At 57.4% G+C, this 21,292-nt stretch overlaps 2 protein-coding genes across 2 annotated transcripts; one reads left to right on the plus strand and one right to left on the minus strand.

Moving 5' to 3' along the window:
* Nucleotides 1-1,350: 1,350 nt before the first annotated feature.
* On the plus strand, nt 1,351-6,500 carry YIF1B (Yip1 interacting factor homolog B, membrane trafficking protein). Its single transcript, XM_063140710.1, has 8 exons — nt 1,351-1,414; nt 1,533-1,744; nt 1,984-2,088; nt 2,494-2,572; nt 3,121-3,178; nt 3,536-3,691; nt 3,862-3,955; nt 5,778-6,500. The coding sequence occupies exons 1-8, from the start codon at nt 1,366-1,368 to the stop codon at nt 5,931-5,933; spliced, it is 909 nt and encodes a 302-aa protein (XP_062996780.1). The 5' UTR covers nt 1,351-1,365; the 3' UTR covers nt 5,934-6,500.
* A 5,341-nt stretch (nt 6,501-11,841) lies between these two features.
* SPINT2 (serine peptidase inhibitor, Kunitz type 2) lies at nt 11,842-21,279 on the minus strand. The gene is made up of 6 exons (XM_063139999.1): nt 21,144-21,279; nt 16,205-16,369; nt 15,567-15,614; nt 15,068-15,232; nt 14,658-14,726; nt 11,842-14,189 (listed from the first exon to the last, which is right to left on the minus strand). The coding sequence occupies exons 1-6, from the start codon at nt 21,241-21,243 to the stop codon at nt 14,023-14,025; spliced, it is 714 nt and encodes a 237-aa protein (XP_062996069.1). The 5' UTR covers nt 21,244-21,279; the 3' UTR covers nt 11,842-14,022.
* Nucleotides 21,280-21,292: the final 13 nt, after the last annotated feature.

Genomic DNA, 21,292 nt, shown 5'->3' on the forward strand with positions numbered 1-21,292 from the left:
CAGAGGTGCTTTACAGTAACCACCCTCTGTCCTGTTCACAAATAAAATCCTTTTTGACTTCTGTCACTATAAATGAACAGAGTCTACTTCGGATCCCACTGCTTCCACCACTTATTATGCCACGACACAGGCTCTGAACACCAGACCCGGCTGAGGCTACTCCCCGCTCAAGCCAAGCACCACCGCTTGATACGCCTGAGGCAAGGGATAAAAACCACCTTCCTCCAAACTATGTGGAGAAAGGGGTTTAAATGGAGAAGGATTTTAATATATATAATAATGCGCTGTGAGTTATATCTGCTGAGGTGAATGATTGTCAGAGTGGGTGTTAAATGTGTAAACTTAAGATGATAAATGCCAAACAGACACGTGGGATTTTTGTGGTAGTTTTTAAAAAAAACAATCAAAATTTATTTTTAAAAGTTCACAAGCTTTGTTTCAAATAAACCATTTAACAACCTTTTTGAAATCTTCCATACAATCCTGTCACTCTCACATTCACGCTTTCCTTTCTCTCACACAATCACTCTTGAACTTTCTTTATTATCAGTATTAATATACTTCCACTACGTGCACACCACACTCTAAAGACACCACTCACTACACTGACCCTCAAATTTCCCAGAACTTAAGTACCATAACCACAGAGAGCGCTACAGACTCTAAGAGTCCCTAACAAGTCTCCCCCCCCCCCCAAAAGTCTCCCTCAATCCCCTCAGTCCTTCCCTTATATATCACTCCTCCCCCTCCCAAGACATCCTAACTCCGCCCACTCAGGCCAACAAGGCCGCCGGCGAGGCGGGAGGGGCGGGCCTTGTATATGGCGCCCCCGGAAGGGCGACGGAGGGCGCAGCCCCCTCCTGAGAATCGGGCTACTACTAGCCACAGGGCGCCCACGGACCCCCATCCCGCGCTGTCAGGGCCTGATCCAGCGACTCTCGCCGTCGCTTAGAAACGAAGGGTTTCTGCGACGTCACTTCCGCTCAGGCATTCCCTCCCGCCTTCTGGCCGCCATTTTGCAAGGGAGAGCGCCGGGCCGATTCACCGTTCCAAAAGCGTAGATTTCGGTTCACATGACCCGGGGGACCACCACCGCCGCTCCCTTGTCTCTTAGCAACCCTTCGGGCCTCCCCGCCCCTGCAGGTCCGTCTTTATAGTTCTCCCCGGAGGGCGGAGGCAGCGGCTGGCGTCATGGCGGTGCTCACGTACAGACGCCCGCCGTTGGGATGCGTGCTCTGCGATTGGGCGGCTGCTGGCGGCGAGCGCTGATTGGGTGCCGCGGGCGGCCTCAGGCAGGCAGGCGATCCGGCGGCATCCCCGTCCCCGTCCCCCGCCGCCGCCGCCGCCGCCGCCGCAGCAGCAGCCATGAACGTGGCGGGCCTGGACGGCGCCGCGGGAGCAGCGCCGCGCATGCGTGAGTATCGTGGGTCGGGGCCGGGCTCTCCCCCCTCTCCCCGCGGGGCGGGAAGGGGTCCGCTGGGCCGCCCGGCCTGCCCGCCTGACCGGCTCCGCCTGCTCCCTCCCCTGCGCAGCCACCAAGCGCCGCCTGCCCGCCGCCACCGACCCGCACCGGCTCTTCGAGGACACGAGCGCGGCGCCCCCTCCGCTCGCCCCCGCGGGGCCGCCTCCCGGCAGGGCCGCCTTCCCCGACCAGGCCGCCTTCCTGTCTGAGCCCGTCTCCAGCTTCGCCGCGGCCTACGGGAGCAGCCTGGCCACGCAGGGCAAGGAGCTCGTGGACCGCAACGTGAGTGGCCGCCTCAGAGCGGCCCCTGCCCACACACGCACGTCGCTTGGACTACAACTCCCATCGCTCTTGGACCCCCCCCCCAGGCCAGGGCGGCTGGGGCTGAGGGGAGGGGAAGACCCACGTTGGGGAAGGCTGTCATAGAGCATGTGCAGAGTGCCAGGCACAAGCCGCTGCGGTTGGGCGCAGCCCCCCCTCCAACCCCCACTGCTAAGTCCCCTTTTCTCCCCCCCCCCCAGATTTACCGCTTCATCCCGGTGACCAAGCTGAAGTACTACTTCGCGGTGGACACCGTCTATGTTGGCAAAAAACTGGGGCTGCTGCTGTTCCCCTTCCTGCACCAGGTGAGCTGCAATGCAGCAGGTGGGGCGTGGCGGGGTGGTGGTGGTGTCATCGTCCAGGCCACCAGTTGTTGAGGCTGCAGCTGCTGATAGGTTCCCTCCGTTGCGGCCTCCGTGCGTCTTATTGTCGTAATCCACCCTAGAAACAATTTTGGTCTCTGTGGGTCTGTTAAATAAAAAGCCGGTGTGGAGAAGGAGCAGTGGGGCACCACTTGCCGGAGGCTCAGCCGAGGATGCCTCTCCCTGTGGCCCTCTCCCACGGAGTCTTACCCACCTGGGCGGGCGACGTAGCCACCCCCAAGGCTTGCCTGTGGGTCTTTCGGCTGCTGGCTCCCCTTGTGCTCCCTGGATGCTGGGCCGTGGGTCAGAGCAGGGGCACCATCCTGCCTGTCTCTGTGTCTTTGGCAGGACTGGCAGGTGCAGTACCAGCAGGACACCCCCGTGGCACCGCGTTTTGATGTCAATGCCCCTGACCTCTACATTCCAGGTATGGCACTCCCTGCGTGGCCCCGGGGTAAAGGCCAGTGCGGGCAGCTTTGGAGCAGCAGCAGCTTCTGGCCACCTGCCCCCACCACAAAAAAGGAAAAAGAACATCTTGCGTGGCATCGGTGCTGTTTTGGAAATGTGCCTCTCTAGGCTGCCTTTCAGGGCAAAAGCTCCCTTACGATAGCTTACACAATAAAATTCCACAATAAGAATGAAACAGAAAAAAAAATCAACAAGAACCAGCATCAAAACAAGTAGTACAAATGGCAATAAAATCCAAAACATAATTGCATAATGTCCATGAAACATACTCACAAAAGGGCCGCAAGTAAGTCTCCGGGGTCTTCCTAACCTTTGCACAGGTGGGACCTGACAGACCCCCTAGGGCAAACCCATTCCAGAGGCGTGGGACTGCTGTGGGAAAGGCCTCCCCTCTCCACTTGCCTACACTCATTGTGTCGTAAGGGAGATGATCCAGCGTTTGCAGGATTATCTTCCCCAGAACGGAGCCAGTCCCTGGTGTGGCTAATGCACCTTGTTCTTCCACAGTCATGGCATTTATCACCTACATTCTGGTGGCAGGGCTGGCGCTAGGAACACAGAATAGGTGAGAGCTTGCTGGGGTGCGTCTTTTTTGCTTGTCTTGTTGCTCCCCACCCTGCCCAATGCCATCCCTTTCTGCAAGGTGCAGAGATCCCGGAATTCCTGGGGGTGGGGGAGAGGCAGCTCTCCAGAATGCCTTGGTGATCAGAAAGCATGTCTTTGAAAGTCCTGGATCGGATCAATGTTCTGTTCTCAGTTCCTTGACGGTGGCAGCTGCCCTTTGGGCCTTTCTAGGTGGGGTGAGAGAGGCTCAGGCTCTAACAGGCCTGCTGCGTCATGGGCGCCTTCACAGAAGGCCATGGCAGTTCCGACTGCTCGAGAATCCACCCTAAAGGCTCCATTCATTACTATTGCCTTACAGATTCTCCCCAGACCTTCTGGGATTGCAGGCAAGTTCGGCCCTGGCTTGGCTTATCGTCGAGGTCTTGGCTGTCCTCATCAGCCTCTACCTGATTACTGTCAACACCGACTTGTCCACCATCGATTTGGTTGCCTTCTCGGGGTACAAATACGTTGGGTGAGTAGCCTGGACTAGCATACTTGGGAGGCCCTGCTTCTGTGGCCAAGCCAGAAGACAACAGCCCTGGCTTCAGAAGGGGGCAGCTTCGGCTGCCTGAATCGCTTCAGGGTTCCCCAGGGTGGAGGGAGTGCTCGGCCCTATGCTGACCCCGTTTCTTCCTGTACCAGGATGATTGTGGGCCTCTTGGCCGGGCTGCTTTTCGGGAAGACGGGCTATTACCTGCTGCTGAGCTGGTGCTGTGTCACGATTTTTGTCTTCATGGTAAGAGGTGGTGGGGTTGGGGGCTCAAGTTCCAGCTGCTTCTGCCTCTCCTCAGTGAGACTCTGGTCTCTTGCACACCAGGAGTCGGCCTGGTGTTAGATGGAGGATGCGGCATCTCTTGCAGAAGCCCCTTTGTTGTCAGTGTCCGAGGCTGCTGCCCAAGGGAGGGCAGATTCCACCCCCCCCCCTTATTTATGTTTCTGGGAAAGCCCTTGAATCCTAGAGTAATGAAGGAGCTAGCAGAATGAAGGAGCTAGCAGAAGAACTCTCAGAACCACTGTCTATTATCTTTGTGAAATCATGGAAGATGGGTGAGGTGCCAGACTGGAGGAGGGCTAATGTCCCTATCTTCAAAATGGGCAAAAAGGAGGAACCTGGGAGCTATAGACCAGTCAGTCTGACATCCATCCCTGGGAAAATTCTGGAGCAGATTATAAAGAAGTCAGTCTGTAAGCACCTTGAAAACAATGCAGTTATTACTAGAAGCCAACATGGATTTGTCAGGAACAAATCCTGTCAGACTAATCTGATTCATTTTTTGATCGGGTAACCTCCCTTGTGGACTGTGGGAATGCTGTGGACATCATATATCTTGACTTCAGCAAAGCTCTTGACAAAGTGCCCCATGATATTCTGATTAACAAACTAGCTAAAATGGGCTAGATGGAACAACTATTAGGTGGATTCACAGTTGGCTACAGAATCGGACTCAAAGAGTGCTTATCAACGGTACCTTCTCAAACTGGGGGGAGGTAACGAGTGGGGTACTGCAGGGCTCAGTCCTGGGCCCAGTGCTCTTCATTTTTATTAATGATTTGGACAAGGAGGTGCAGGAACGCTTATTAAATTTGCAGATGACACAAAATTGGGTGGGATAGCTAATACCCTGGAAAACAGAAACAAACTTCAAAGTGATCTTGATAGGCTGGAGTGCTGGGCTGAAAACAACAGAATGAAATTTAATAGGGATAAATGCCAAGAGCTACATCTAGGAAAAAGAAACCAAATGCACAGTTACAGCAATACTACAAATGAGAAGAATCTTGGAATTGTTGTAGATCACAAGCTGAGTATGAGCCGACAGTGTGGTGTGGCTGCAAAAAAAGCAAGTGCTATTTTGGGCTGCATTCTGGTTCCCCTGTATTAGGCCCTGGTTAGGCCTCATCTTGAGTATTGCGTCCAGTTCTGGGCACCACACTTCAAGAAGAACGCAGACAGGCTGGGACATGTTGAGAAGAGGGCAATGAGAATTTATTTATTTATTTATTGCATTTTTATACCGCCCAATAGCCGAAGCTCTCTGATCAGGGGTCTGGAAACAAAGCCCTATGAAGAGAGGCTGAAAGAACTGGGCATGTTTAGCCTGGAGAAGAGAAGATTGAGGGGAGACTTGATAGCACTCTTCAAATAGTTAAAAGGTTGTCACACAAAGCAGGGCCAGGATCTCTTCTCGAACTTCCCAGAGTGCAGGACACGGAATAATGGACTCAAGTTAAAGGAAGCCAGATTCCAGCTGGACATCAGGAAAAACTTCCTGTTAGAGCAGTACAACAATGGAACCAGTTACCTAGGGAGGTTGTGGGCTCTCCCACACTAGAGGCCTTCAAGAGGCAGCTGGACAACCATCTGCCAGGGATGCTTTAAGGTGGATTCCTGCATTGAGCAGGGGGTTGGACTCAATGGCCTTGTAGGCCCCTTCCAACTCTACTGTTCTATGATTCTCTGACTCTCACGGCAAGAATCCCCGAAGCCCCACTCCCCTCAGCTGAGTGCTTTAATCCCATTCTTTCCTCAGTGCTTCTTCCCTCCCACTCCCCTCCAGATCCGGACACTGCGCCTGAAGATCCTGTCTGAGGCAGCCGCAGAAGGAGTGCTGGTGCGGAGTGCCAAAAACCAGCTGCGCATGTACCTGACCATGGCTGTGGCTGGCCTACAGCCGCTCATCATGTATTGGCTCACTTTCCACCTTGTCCACTGATGGCCCTGCTCCGACAAGCCCGGCCCTTCTCCAGGAAAGGCAGCTTGAAAGAGACACGGTCTTGAGCCTCTGCTGCTCCAGCCAACACCGCAATGATGCCTACTAATGTTGATGCGTGTGTGACGTGGTGGAGGCGTGGGCTGGTGGGCAGCGGGGCTGTGTCTGTGGATCAGAGAAGGGCAGGTGGGCGGGCGGGCAGGGCTGAGGCAGCTGCTTCTGGTGCTCCCGGCTCTCCTTTGGAAAGGGAGAAGGCAGGCGCCAGGGTGGCTCCCTCTGCTTGAGGCACTGCGCCCACCCCACTCACCTCTGCATGCGTCGCACGGCTCCTGTGCTTGCTGGGCACAGTGGCGGCTGGAGTGGAAGCACTGGTTTGTCCAAGCATCTCTTGTGTCAGCTCAAGTCGCTGCTGCTTGCGAGTGACTCTACTACTGCAGCAGGGAGGCAATTGGGGCGGGGTCTAGAGGAGCCTGTCTGATCCCCCCCAGCCCCAAATGGTGTTTGCTCTTCGGTTAGTAGTGTGGCTGACTGTGCTGTTCCCACAACAAGCAAAATAAAAAGTGAAAACCACACTGTGGGTTGTTCTCTACCAAGTTGAAAGGGAATGGGGCCGAAAGAGCTCCTCCCCACCACACCTGCAATCAGTGGGGCTCCCTTTCTAGAGGAAGGCTCTTGCGGGCTGTGGTGGCTTCTCTAACTGCAGCTTCCTCCTGCTGCTGCTAATTAGACCCAGCAGCTGCACCTGCTGTACCGCAAGGTCCCTGCTCAGAAAGCTTCATGGAGTGAAGGTGTGCGGGAGAAGAGAGGTGGGGGGCTGCCAGGTGCGCTGAGGAAAGCTCTGCCAAGCACAGTGCCTGCAAGAGGAGAGGGAGGTGCCCTGCTGGGGGAGGGGGGGCCGTCACAAGGGCTGGTGTAGATGACCTTGGCCTGGACCGGCTTCCATCTTCTTCCTGGTGCTTCATGCCTGAGCTCTCTGCCGTGGTTCCCGCTTCAAACAGCAGGTTGGTCCTTGCTGACTCACAATTCCTCTCCGGTCCAGATACCAGGTCAAGGGTAACACCCTTCCTGCCCCTGTGTGTTCCCAGGCACCCCCTCCAGCAAAGTGAGAGTCTCACAGCGGCTGTGGGCCTGGCCTTTTATTATCGTCAGTAACACGGCAACATGTATGACCAGCAGGGAGGGGCAGCATCTGCTGAGCCACAGCAGCGCATGCCGTGTCTCCTCCGTGGCAGCATGTGGCCACACCCATTGGAGCGGTGCTGGTGAGGCAAGCTCACTCAGGCCATGTGCAGAGGTCAGTGGCTTTTCTTCTGCTTGGGCTTCTGCTTCTTATGGCCAGTGCCAGGGCCCTGGAGGAAACAGGGAGGTTATCCTTTGCAGAGAGGCCTTGGTGTGCAATTGAGGTGGCTGTCCTGTTCCTGCCCTGCCTGCTCTGTCCCAAGGAGCCCAGTGCAGTGGGGCGGAGGAGGCCACAGAAGGCTGAGCTGCCACAGGCTGGTCAACTTGCACACTGTTTAGGACAGGGATGGGCAGCAGTCAGTCCTGAACTTGAGAGTCACCGGATCAAGAGGGAATACTGCAGCTTTACAGGACAGACCCGCTCAGCAATCGATCTGCAGGTCTTTACTTAGTCTTAATGCAAATAGGTCGCGGTGCCTGAAACGTCTCTCAAGCCAGACAACACAATTATGGCATCAAAGATTTCATTTTATTGCTCAAGCAGTCCGAAGGAATAACAAGCTTTAGCTAAGATGAGGCAGATCACAAACATTCCTAAATACACACAAGATATAATCACTAAAATAATAAGATAGCAAGCATATTGATAACATGGTAAAACCAAGGTTCCTCTCAATCTATCATCATGACCTAAACGGAGGACATAGTGGCCTGCACATATATGGCGGGTCTCTCGTTCTCCCAGGCTCTCCTCCTGAAACGGATCAAACTGGCCTTTTATAGCCCTCATGATGGCAATGACCTTCTCTTCAGCTTTGGGCCTGGTCATAACTACTATTCCTTTCCCCCCTCAATGCAGCCGGGTCTGCCACTGATACCAGTTACACCTAGATGAAGGTCTCCCTGCTAAATTAAGCTATGGGCTGCTTCTAGCACTTGACCAACCCGCAGCCTGCCTCCATTCCCAAGAACATATTCCCAAGAAGTATTATTCACACTCCTTTCACGACACATACATGCAGAACTAGATACACCCACAAGATACAGTAAATTCTTATGAAATCTACATACTACAATGCATATTCCGCTACAGTAGGACCTACTTTGCTTTTCACTAGAACCTCAAGGTCCACCAAGCAGACTCAGGTGCAAAAGAACACAGTGCCCGGACTGGATCTTGCACACACGTCTACTCCTATCTCCTCCCCACCCCTGCAAAGCTTTCTGGATTTCAGCAGCCTAATTTAGTAGGGGGGAAGCCTTTTTTGTTGTTGTTGCCATTGGGAGTGAGGCATCCTTGCCAATCTGCTGCCCTGAGACCTGCCCTGCTTTGGGAGACGAGGGGGCAGTTTGGGGGTATTTGCTGGCCTCGGTTTCCCTCTTTGGGGAGGAGGGGTCCCCATCACCACGGAGCAAGTGGGGAGAAACTCTTGGACAAATAACTTCATGCAAGCTGCATCTGCTCCTTCAGTGCTCCATTGCTCCCCCTGTTTCAGTGCGGAAGAGACTCCAGCCTGTCCTCCTCCCAGGACTTTCCTAGACGATGCCCTCCGTCATCCAAGCTGTGAGCACACAGTTGCCATCTCCCCACCCCCACTAGCCACAAGGGCTTCTTACCTTGCCCTTCTGTTCACTGTCACTGGAGGAGGAGGAGCTGCTGCTGCTGCTGCTGGAGTGGGGGATGCCTTCCGCGGGGGGGGGGGGGGCAGGGGAGGAAGAGAGGGTTGCACCACATCCCACAGCTCTGGGCCTGGCTGCTCCGGCCTCCCAAGGTGAGTTCCAGGGCGGGCGTGATGCTGAGCGCGCTTCCCAGCCACGCCACCCACGCACCGTGGCCACTTGCACTCACCTGGTGGCTCTGGCCTACAGCCCCGGCGCCAGGACGGTGGGGGGCAGCAGGGGTGGGTTCGGGCTCCCCGCTCTTCGGCCCTTCGTCCTGGGCTCAGGCTTCCCAGCGTCGGGTCCTAGTGCTGCAGGCAAATGGCGGGGTGGGGGCGGGAAGAAGCCTCAGCTGCTGGAGGGGGAGTGAGCTGGAACCTCCTCGAGAGCTGGGCTGGGGGGTGGAGGGGGGCTGGGCGCTGCGCGTTCAGCAGTCACGACTCCGCCCCCTCCCGTTTCCTCTGCTCTGCCCACACAGGCACTCTGGCTCCCACAAGAGGACGGGGCCGGCAGAAGGCGGCGATTGCTCCAAGCGGGCGGGCTGGGCTGGGCTGGGCTTCGTTCCCCGCCCCGTGGCCTCCCAAGTCCTTGCAATGCCCGCAGTCGCCCCAGGCCGGGAGCCCCCCTCCCCCCCCGGCCGGCGGACCCCTACGGCCCCGCTAGGAGCCCCGCTCCGCCTCGCCCCCCGCCGCCATCTGTCCGGGCTGCCCTGCGGCCAGGTCGAAGTCCATGGTGCCGAGGAGGCTTTGCCCGGCTCTGCCCAGGCGCGACGAGGGGGAGCTGGGCGCGGGGACGGGAGCCTTGCCCCGGGAGGAGGTCGCCGCCCGCCTCCGCCTCCGCCTCCGCCTCCTGGGCGGGCGGTCGGGCGCTCGGTCGATGAAGCTGTCTTCCAGCGCCGAGAGGCCGGCCGCGCCCTCGCCTCCCCCTCGCGGGCCGTGGACGGGAGGATCCAGGCGTTCGAGGGGAGAAGCGGTACCGCAGCCGCCCCGTCGGTTTGGTGTAAGGAGGCGAGTCTTGGGTCGTGAGGAGAGGAGGCGGGCGGGAAGGGGCCCTTCCTGCTCCCCGGGCTCAGCGGGCCAGGAAACAGCTGGCTGGCCTTGCGCTGCGCCTCCGCCCCCCGCTCTTCCCCGCACTTCCTGAAGGGCTGGAGGCGTCGGCGTCGGCGTGAATGACCCCCCCACCCCCGGTCTCGGCCTTGTCCCCCTACCCCAGCGCAGGCGCCATGGGCTGCGAGCTGCTAGTCCTCTCCTCCGTCTGGCTTCTCTTCGTCATCTTCTGGATGGAGACCATCAGCACGTGGCTCTTCCTCTGCCATCTCGCTCAGGATCGGGCCTTCTACCACGGGGGGGCCGAGCGGTGAGTCCGCGGGGCGGGGGAGGTCCCGCGGTTCGTTTGTCTGTCTCTCCTCTGCACCCAACCTGCCTGCCTGGGGCCCAGGACGCCTGGGTTCTCTGGAAGTGCAAAGATCCATTCCAGGGCCTTGGCCAGGAGCCCCGGAGCAGCCCGGGACCTCCCCCACTCACCCCGCCCCCAGCGCCGTCCTGTTCCCTGCCCCAGGCACCTCCTACTTTATTGGGCCTAGCTGAGGGCAAAGATCCAGGTGCCATCTCCTGCGTTTTCTTCCACAGGGCATTTGGCACGGATCCAGCTCATCCACTCCTCGTCTTTGTCAGGTGACCTTCAGCGGCACGGTGGTGCTCAGCTGGCGCTCAGGGCTGCCCTGGACTCTTCTCCCATCCACGGCATGAAGATTGCAGCCTGCGCCAAGTGTCAGGACAGCCAGGGGGAAAGGGCCAGGGCTGACCCTCTGCGAGAGACTGGAGGTACGGACTGCAACACTCCTTCACCTTAAAAGAGCTGCTCCACCCCAAGCAGGGGGCTGGGGAGCCCTCTTCCTGCTTGGACTGATGCGGGGAGGGGAAGGCGAGGGTTCTATACTTGAGCTCCAGAGGAGCAATGTGGCTTCAGAGAAGACTCACTGGGCCCCCTAAAAGCTAGTTGACTCTTGTTTCAGCCTGGGGGGGAGGGGGGAAGGAGAATCATAGAATAGTAGAGTTGGAAGGGGCCTATAAGGCCATCAAGTCCAACCCCCTGCTCAATGCAGGAGGACACGGGTGCATCTTTCCTCACCCAAATCCTCGAGGGTGGCGCTGAGAACCTGCTGTGGTTGAAACTCTTGCAGGGACCCCTGTTTTGCAGCTGGAGGTCTGGTTGCAAGGGTAGGAAAGCAGTTGGACTCCTTGCTCTCCGAGATCCATTCAGAGTAAGGAAACAGCCACCCTAACCCAGCTGCCACCCATAAACCCTGGGCTTGGTCCATCTCCTTTAGAGGCTGCCAGCCCTTTTCTGCCGTGCATAGGAATGTTGTGAGCAGCAACTTGGGAGTCAATAAAGTGTTGATGTTTAACCAGCGTGGTTCTGTTCTTGGCATGCGGCCAAAGACAGGCACTCCCAAGGCCCAGCTGTCTCTTCCGTACTTTGTTGCTGTGACCAGAGCAGGAGGCTGTGGTGAGAAGCCTCCCTCCCAACGGTGGAACTGCAGCCTGTGGGAACGAGGAGGAGCACAGCCATGGGAGACTGTTCCCAGGAGGGAAAGAATAGCTGCAGGAGCGCCTCCCTGAAATGCAGGGCAGCCCAGCGTTCTGCTGGTTGCCCAGAAATGAGCTGGAGGCGACTTAAGAGCCACCTCCCCAGCAACAGGCCCTGCCACGGCTAGGCTCAGCACTCAGCCCCCAGTCTGTGGCCAGAGGCGGAGCGAGCAGTTCAGTGCTTGGCTCCAGGGGAAGGCGCAACAGGGACACTGCAATTTTACCCAATAGCTGCAGGCTGCACCATGAACCAGTGGTGTGTGTAGGGGGCTGCCTCTGCCCCTCCTATTCTAACCCTTAGTTGCCTTTCCTTTAACTGCCCCCAAAGCTGCCCCTGCCCCACTTCCCTGGTCTTGGACCACCCCCGTGCCCTGCTTGTGCTCCAGCAGTTAGGAAAACTGTCTCCATTCAAAAGAAGGTAATGCATACCACCAAAAAAAGTTTAGATTTATTCTGTTGTATTCAAAGTTCCTTGCAGTATTAAAAAGACAATTAAAAGAATAATTCCAAAAGAGATTTCACACAATCAAGTTTCCATTGTTTAAAAAGTATACATATATTTAAAAAACCACAAAATGCTACACAAGCATTATCTTGCTCCTGCCAGGGAAGGACGGTGGGCATCCACTTAAGAGGCAAGAAGAAGGGTCACGCTGGGCAGATGGAGCCCGCAGGACCCAGTTGTAGCCAAGCAGCACAAAACCCTTGAAAGATGTGCAGAGGAGTCTACTGGGGAGAATTCTCAGAGGCAGGAGAAGTGAGGGACAACACAGCCCAGTCACCGGAGCCAGAGAAGCCACATGGTAGAAGCTCCGGGGTTGAAATGATTGTGGCCACGATCCATTTCCCATAAGAGATGCAGTCTCAGGAGGACTGCTTTGGCTCCTGGGAAAGAAGCCTGAGAGCACGGGGCCTGCGGCTGGGAGGAGAGATCTGGACAGGCGCCCGTAGTTCTGCGAGAAGTGGGCCTTCTCCTTTGCCAAGGGCAGAGGATCTGAACTCTGGGGGTCGTCCTCGTGCCATTGGTGTTACCCTGCTGGCCGGCCAGCACTGCAGCATCAGGGTGCTGGTTCCATGGACTGAAACACCAGAATCCCACAGGCAAGGATTGCCTTAAACTGGGCCAAAAGGGCCTCCTGAGCCAGTGGGCTCCAAGGAGAAAGCCACAGACCAAGGCGCCAGTGGTGAGATGGAGATGGCTATTGGAAACCATCCCATCTGCTCATTGCAAAGTGTGTGGGGTGGGGTTGGGGAATCCTAGATCTGCTGAAAAGAGGCATCTCGGGAGAAGGGGACCAGCCGGCCCTGATGGAGGAAGAGTTGAGATGGAGGGGGGAGGGGCAGGGGGAGAAAGGCTCTTGAAGGCACCAGAAGCGGCACGCTCTGCAGCTAGATGAACGGCCATCACTGAGCACCAGCAAGCAACAGTGCCGAGGAAGAGCTGCTCCCCTCCTGCTAGAGGCCCTCTTTGGGGCAAGAGCAGCCAACCTGGCAAGGAAGCATGTGGAAGGAATCGGCTGTCGCCGTGGGGCTGACGAGGGAGCAGCTTGCTTCGCTTGTGAGCCTCAGGCCACTCAGTGAGGGCAGGATCTGGCTGGAATCGTCCTGCCGTCGCCACCAGCAGGAGGCCATAAAATCAGACTCCAAAGTCCACAAAAGCAGGGACCTGCCGGACCTGTCCTGCCCCCACCCCACAGCACCCCCCACGGCAGTTTGCAGTGCAATGGCCTGCTCTGCTCTGAGGGGAAAACAAGCGGCCATGGAGTGACTTTAACCTCTGACCCTTCCCACCCTCCCCGGGATGGAGAAGTTTGGAGAACCATCTCTGGAGTAAAGATGTGGCCAGCTGGTGGGGAAACAAAAAAATCAAAGCCTTTTTCCCATTTGGGGGCGGGGGAGAATCCTTAAGAAAACGTGCCCCTCCCCATTCCTCCACTCCCCAGACCGTCACATCTCTTGCCCTGGAGTTCGGATCCACAGCTGAACCAAGCCACAAGCCTCCCACCTTGTTCTCCACCTGCCTTCCTGTCTGCAATGTCCCCCCACTGCCCAGACCTTCCCCGGGGTGCTGCAGGTGGGAGACTGCCGGGCACGCGCACAAACGGCGGAAGGAAGGCCTCGTGGCTACTTGGACACCGGGGGGGGGGGGCACAAAGTCTGCTCCCAAGGCTGGGGAGGTGCATTCCACCTCCACCTACTTGTAGGCTGTGATACCGGGGAGGGGGCACTGCCAATGGCTTGGTGGCAGCGGCAGAACGCGCTGCTGCAATGGTAGCCACAGCAGCCCTCAGCGCAGGTTGAAGGCGCCTGCGTTTGGCTCCCTTCCATCACAGCCACCCCTGCTCCTTCCCTCAGAAAGAAACAAAACGCCCCCCTGCGTTGCAGCCAAAGTGCTGGACGGGCGCCAGAGATGCCCTTTCTGCTCCCAGAGGCCTCTGGCGGACAGAGCGTGGGACAAAGCTGTGCTTAAAGCAGAACAGTCAGCAAACCTGGACAGACACCAGCGTGATGAGAAAGGGAGCCCCTCCCGGGGGAGGTTTATGATCCAAGGGAAGGGGGGGTCCTACAGAGGGAGGTGTCGAGGCCGGGTTTGCCCCTCCACCCCCAGCATGGGCAGGCAGCTGGAGCCCCAGCCGCGCCCCAGGGAGAGCGTCTCCGCTGCACTCTCAGAGCGTGTAGGCGTTGCTCATCAGATACTCCTTGTCGTCCAGCGTGCTCCACACGGTGCCCAGCGAGAGCGGCTGGTTCTTCCTGCAGATCTTGACGAAGAAGACCACCATGGAACCCAGCAGGATGGCAGCCATGATGGCCAGGAGCACGGCAAGCACCACCGCTATGGAGAGGGAAGGGCCACCACGTCAGAGGCGCCGAGGGAGGGCAGGGGGCTCAGCCCACCACGGGAGAGGCTGTCTCCCCTCTCTCAGCCTGCGGCGTTGTTTCCCAAAGCTTCCCCACAAACAACGACAAACCAAGAACACGTTCAGGGAAAGGGAACTGGAGAGGGGCTGGAGGGAGACCCAAAGCTGCTGGCTGAAATGGGTTATGGAGCGGTTGTCTGTTAGGAGCCTCCCAGCCGGGATTGTCCAGCAAAGCTTCCCGGGGAACACCAAGAGGGGCTCAGCTATGGAAGAGTTCCGTTGGCCTCCGTGGCAAATCTGTTTAGATGCCCTCCGTTTGGGAAGAGTCCCAAACCCTCGGAGTCCTTCCGCTCCTGAACCTGTCTCCACACCAGGGGTGTTGCACTGGGGCTCTGTTTCCCCCCCATCAGATCCCCCCCTCCAGGCTTCAAATTGCCACCTACCTCTGGTTGAGTGGATCAGGGGGTTGGAGAAGAGGTGCGGGTGGAACTCCGCAGGTTCTTCAATGATCTCTAAAAGCCGGAGATGAAGGAGGTGAGAACAGGTGGTGACAGAGGTCAAGAAGGCCAAGAGGACCAGCCACCGCCTATGACCAGGGTGCCGAGACGGACGAGGGGAGGGGGGCAAATGCTCAGGTGGGAGAAGCCAGGCAGGGTAACTTCCCAGAGCCCAGATCAAAGTGGGACAAGGCGAGCGCTGCTCTCTGGAAAGGAGAAGCTTGCCACTTCCCAAGCCGCCTTGGATTTGGGTGGCGGGGGATGGGGGGGAGGCTTGCCAGCTCTCCTTGGGACCGCCCTTTTCCCTTGAGCAGCCACCCCACCCCACCCACCCCACCCCCCGGACTCCCTCCTACCTCCAGAGCACTGCTTCAGGCACTGCTCCTCAAAGACATAGTTGTTTTTGTTGCCTCCGCAGCCGCCGTAGGTGAACTTCTTGCACGTTTGGCTCTCCATATCAAAGTACCAGCGAGGGAAGGAGGCACGGCAGGGGCCAACGTCCTGGGGCTCAGCACAGTATTCTGCAGGAGGGCAGGAGGCGGTCATTGCCACATCTTGATGCTGGAGGAAAGGCCCCACCCCACCCCGCCGAGCTTGGACTGGTGCAGGAATCGCCTCCACTCCCTCAGCCCAAAACACCCCAGCCAGCTACGCCGGGCCCTGGCAGAGCATCACCTGCCCTCTGAAGGGTGCTCGCTCATCTCCTGGCAGGGACCAGGCTGCTGGTTCACATCAAGAAAAGTCTCCCAGGGCCCTCGGCAGGAAACAAAGCCATTGGCCTTCGCCCCAGCTCCAGGAGCAGAGCTAAAGACTCCGGGCACCCTCCACCCCAGAACTGCCCCGGGGAGGCCTTACCCTTCATGGAGAGCCAGCCGGGGGTCTCCGTTGCCTCCTCGTCTCCATCTGAAAGCCAAGAGAGTTTCAGCCTCAGGACAGCGCAGGCCACTAGCCGTGCTCCACCACACTTGGGGCTGTTGCTGTGCACGGAATGGGAGGAGCAGAGCGCCCACGGGAGCTCTTCCGCCCTTGGAGCCCAACTGCCTCTGCTCGTGACAGAACGGCGCTCGGAAAGACACCTGTGCCGTGGCGTGTGCTGTGTTTTGCTAGGTTTGCTCCCGTGGTCGGTACATTGCCTAGAGAACTAGTTTGATAGGTGACACTAACACATGTATAAAGACAAACAATATCAGAATTGCCCAGCCGGCGCTCTAGAGCCACCAAGGTCCATGCACGGTGTGTCTTAAACCTGGCCTAGAAACATGCAATGAGGCAGAAGGGAGCCATTTGCACATGGGATGGTGAGTGGGGCAGAGGGGGCTGCTGTTAGGCTGTGGGGATATAAAGGATTTGAGGGTAGGGCGGCGGCAGCAACTGTCCTTTTAAGGGCTTGTTGGAGGGGAAAGGCTCCTGAGAAAGCACATCATTTTGAATCTGCTGGAATACCATCCCACCCACCCCGAACACACGTTGGCCAAACTATGGCAGGCGCTCACCTGTGGTGCACTTCTGGAAGCATTCGACTTCCGTGAGGAAGTTATTGGAGTTGCCCTTGCAGCCCCCAAAGGTGAACAGCTGACAGGCCTGACTGGTGGCATTGTACCACCACCTGGGGAAGGCAGCCCGGCACCGGCCCACGACCTTGGGCAAGTGGCAAATATCTGAAAGGAAGCAGAGGAGAAGGCCAAGCTGCTGCAGCTCATCACGCAAATAACGTTTTGCCCCATGTGAGAAGCTTCTGAGGGCAACGTGGACATGGTGTGGGACGAGAGAGTCTGAGCTCAAGGACAATGCTCAAGCTCCCATGTCCTTCAGAAGCAGGCCTCTGCGGCCCAAGGCCAGGCAATGTCCGCACTCCCTTCAGGCACCCAAATCCCCTGCATTTTCCCCAGGCTGAAAACCACTCGGTGCCCAGGTGGCCACGCAAACAGCCCAAAGTCCAGGCTCCTGCCCCCTGCAGGCAGGCAGGCTGAAAACAGTTCAGCACCGATGGCGTGGCCCACCCTTTGCGGGCTCATATCCCCAAATTCAAGGGCCAGAAAGGACTGTGGGAAGCTGCCTTCTGCTGAGACAGAAGAGCCTTGGTCCATCCAGCCCACTGTGTTGTCTACACTGGCAGGCAGTGACTCTCCAGGGTCTCCTGTGGGGGTCTCTCCTACATTGAATGCCTCTCCTACACTAGAGGCCTTCAAGAGGCAGCTGGACAACCATCTGTCAGGGATGCTTTAGGGTGGATTCCTGCATTGAGCAGGGGGTTGGACTCGATGGCCTTGTAGGCCCCTTCCAACTCTGCTATTCTATGATTCTATGATTCTTCCCCAGCCTGGCGTGTGGCTGCTGCCGGGGATGGAACCCAGGACCACCAACCCACAAAGCAAGGGCTCTGCCCCTGAGCCACGGCCCCTCTCCCCATTTCCAGCACAGACAGACTTCCATGTCAGTGCAAAGCCTGGTGACTTGAAAGCATACATCCCACATTTCACAGTTGCAGCTCTTAGACAATCATCCCCCTCCACTCTGTTAGCAAACCCAGTGGCTACCATAGATCTAGAGGCATTTATCGGCCTGCTCGGCTGGGTTTTCAAGATATTTGGACCAATCCGCAGCCCTGGGGTGGCCCCATTCAGCGCCTGCAGCCACCTGGCCTAGCAACATTTCAGGCGGCATAGTTCTACAGGGCGAGGTCCACGCCTGCGTTTGGGCTGGAGGGAGACTGGGGGTTGGGCTGGGACAGTACCTCACCCAAATCAGCCACCGCTGTAAATGTTGTGGACCTCCCTGTGGCTGGAAACACTATATTCCCCCCTCCCCGCCCCACTCAGTCCTGCCTGGCCTGTTTGTGGACACCTTCCTGTGAGGTGTTTTTGTGGAGCACTTTCTTAGCGATGGGGGAGGAGGCAAAGAGAGGATACAGGTGAGGAGACTGTCCTCGTGGCCTCCTTCTTTAAAACAGCACTGAAGTCAAAGGCACCTCGAAGCCCCGGGCAGCTTTGGGGGCTCCTGGTCTTTGGAGGCTGTCCTGTGTGTCCCTCCACCAAGGAAGGAAAAGTGGGTGGAGACCATGTTCTAGGGCCTTCTCTGTGGCAGCACCCCGAATGCCCCTAGGGAGGTGAGACTAGCTCCAACTTTGCTCAGTTCCAGGCAGGCACTGAAGACATTTTTGTTTCATTCAGTTTTAGTGGTTCTTATACGGGGTTGATGCTGCTCTCTGGGGTTTTAATGACAATGGAACCAGTTACCTAGGGAGGTTGTGGGTTCTCCCACACTCGAGGCCTTCAAGAGGCAGCTGGACAACCATCTGTCAGGGATGCTTCAGGGTGGATTCCTGCACTGAGCAGGGGGTTGGACTCGATGGCCTTGTAGGCCCCTTTCAACTCTGCTATTCTATGATTCTATGATAGTTATGCTGTGAATCTGGTTTGTTGTTTTGGATGTTTTAATGCTTTTTCTTTTGTACACTGCCTTGCAACCCCTGTTTAGACTAAAAGAAGGGTTCTAAATATTAATTAAAACGTAAATGTACTTCAGACCAGATAGACCCAGGTTTGAACCCAGCATCCCAAACAGGTCAAAGCACAGTCTGAGGCAATTGCAGTGTTTCACTTGGTGTTTGGGGTCCAAAATATCTCCCAACAGGTTGATGCTACTTTACTCCCCATATATAACTTTCTGGAGGGGCAGCTGCGTTCTTGTCACACCAAACCCAAAAGTCCTTTAAACACCTCAAAGTCTAACAGACCCATTATGGCTGGACACTTCTGTGGACGTTTCATGATGAAGTGGACTCCAGACCCCAAAAGCTTGCATCATCATAATAGATCTGTTAGTCTCATAAGGTATGACAGGACTGTTGTTTTTGGAAAGACAACAGATTAACAAAAGGCTTTATTTAGGGATTACAAAAATCCCACGGTATCCAGGTTGTTTTCTCCAACTGCCAGGCCCCAACTGACACCCTCAGTTCCCCCTCCCCCACCAGAAGACAGTGCAAAGGACGGGGGCCACTCCAGTTACGAGGGGGTGGGCAGAGGACAGGTGGCAGAAGCCAGCCACACATTAGGAAGCTGCCCAAAGAACATTTATTGATCACTGACAACTGTATAAGTGATTTGTTATTAAATGGGTTATATCTTGCTCCATTTCCCTCTGTTACTAGATCCATCCATTTGAAAAAGAATAGGACTAAATCGTTTTTAGGTTATTCTTATTTTATTGTGCTTTTGAATTAAACTGTTATCTTTTGTTGATTATGCAGGTTTTTTAAAACGGTCCCCACTAAAACTATAAAGAAGGAAGCGTAAATGAAAACTATGAGCCAGGGTCACCCAAGCTTTGCTCTGGATAGGAAAAAGTGTGCCTCTGAACATGTGCAAGGTGCCTTCCATCAGCACTGAGTAATGAAGGAGCGTGAGTCCAGGTAGAGGGAAGCCCTCATACACAGAGGTGCCCAGGCCTCCTTATCCATCAGCAAATAGCGGGGTGGGGGTGGGGGACACACACCCCAAGAGCCCTTTTACTCCTCTCCATCATTCCAGGGCACACCAGACTCCTCACATGGGCAAAGGCACAAATGCCCACCACCATCCGGGCCAGCTGGGAAATGGCAACAGAGCCTTTCCAGACACTGGAAAGTGGGGCAAGAGGCTACGGGCACAGACCTGCTTCCCCCTTTCCACACGGCACACTCCAGCAGGCAGAACGGGAAAGCAGAGCACCGCAGCTGTGCAACAGAGGGAGAATTCTGCGGCATGCTGCTTCACCCATCTATACATCACACATATATTCCTTCCAATCATTTCGCTCGCTTGGTATGTGCCCTTCCATAACAAGGCAATGGTGTGGTGGTGGTGGGGAGCCCAGCTACCTCTGCAAGGTTAAGGGGGGAGGGGGCTGGGAGAAGAGACCGAAAGCAGGAAGCGGAGAGAGTGAGGGGCGCCACATGCAGGCAGACTCCACACCTAGACAAGGAAGTCCAGGAGGGCAGCCATTCACTTGGTGAGTCAGGCAAACATAGCTGCGGTGACCTCACTCCAAACAGGTTGAACCAGTTTGGGGGGACAGTTGCCCAACCCAGGAGAACCCAGCTAGATCAGGTTTTGCTCACCTTCCTGTCACTGCCAGTTCAGCAGGAGGGCAGGCACAACCACCACCTCCCCTGACCCCCAAACGTGCCCCCTTGCACCCACAGCCTGTGGAAGGGGGCACATCAATCCAGGCTCCAGGGCTTTAAAATTCTCCCTCCTCAGCTGCCAGCAGAATAAAACCCTCTCGACACCCGTGGGGCCAGCCCACTGCTTTCCCAGCCCCACAACAAAGGGGGTCTTGCCTCCTTGGCTCCAGAAAGCACAGACTGACTTTGGTCTTAGAATACAGGGGCGGGGATGGGGTGGTGGGAGATTAACGGGAGAGGCTGGCTGTCATGTTGGGGACTGTCCCCACCAAAACAGCCCGTTCACAAAGACTGGGCCCTTGACCCTCCCTCCACCCCTGTGCCAAGCTGCCAGGGCAACTCGGGCATGCCAACTGAGCCCTGCTGGCACAACAGGGGCCGCACCCGTTCTGGATGGGACTGGTGCCATGACTCGCCTTGGGCCTTTGTCTGTGCCCCCCACCCCACCCCACCCCCTCCACACCTGGAGCCAAGCATAAACACGGAACACTTCCTCCTGCAGAGCCTGGGAAGGGCAGGAAGCTCACTCTTCCTGGCCGGGGCTCCTCCTGCCCCCCCTAGGGGTCTGCCTCCAACCACTGGCATCACAAGTCCGGTGGCGCTGGCAGAGGCCTGGCTAGGCCAACAGCATGAGGCAGCCGCTCTGCCCAGCTCCCTCCATGCATCACTGACCCACCCCGAGGCTGCCCCTCGCGGCCAGAAGAGTGCTCGTCAGGTGCAGCCCAGGAGAACAGCCGCCTGCCGCTCAACACGCACCTGGGCACCTCCACGCCCGGGCGGGGGCTCCGTGGCGCCCCTTGCCCGGAGCTCAGCCTGGACAGAGAGGGGGAAGCGCCGTCCCGGCCCCCAAAAGGGGCCCCCCGACTGGCAAGGGGCCAGGCGCCCGTCCCGCCCCCACCTGTGCGCCACAGAAGCACGGGCAGCCCCCCCCCCCGCGGCAGCTCGCCGGGGGAGGGATCCGCCCTCCTGCTCCGTACCACACCTCCCTCCCCCCGCAACTGAGACTTCTACGGCGCCACAGCTGGCCGAGGCAGGCGGGCAGCGAGCCCCTCCCCCGGCCAGGCAAAGCGCAGCCTCGCCCAAAGCGGGCAGGGGGCGGAGAGGCGGACCCCTCCCCCAGGACGGCCATCACAGGCCAGGAGAGCTCGGGGACAGAACTCCAAGCCCGAGCCTTCCTCCCCTCCCCCCACGGCAGGAAAGAGGGCACTTGTGGCGGCCGAGGCCGAGGCTCCCCCAAACGCACGGGGATCGGGGCTCCCGCTCACCTGGCAGCGAGCCTGCCGCGGCGCCCAGCACCAACACGGCGCCCAGCACCAGCGCCATCACGGGGCCTCGCGCGCGCACCGCTCGCCCCATCGCAGCCATCACACTCCGCGGGAGGAATGCGTGCCCCGCCGCCGCGGCCGCGGCCAGA

Source organism: Elgaria multicarinata, chromosome 13 (genome assembly GCF_023053635.1).
Source record: "Elgaria multicarinata webbii isolate HBS135686 ecotype San Diego chromosome 13, rElgMul1.1.pri, whole genome shotgun sequence".
In the NCBI taxonomy this organism is placed as follows: domain Eukaryota; kingdom Metazoa; phylum Chordata; class Lepidosauria; order Squamata; family Anguidae; genus Elgaria; species Elgaria multicarinata.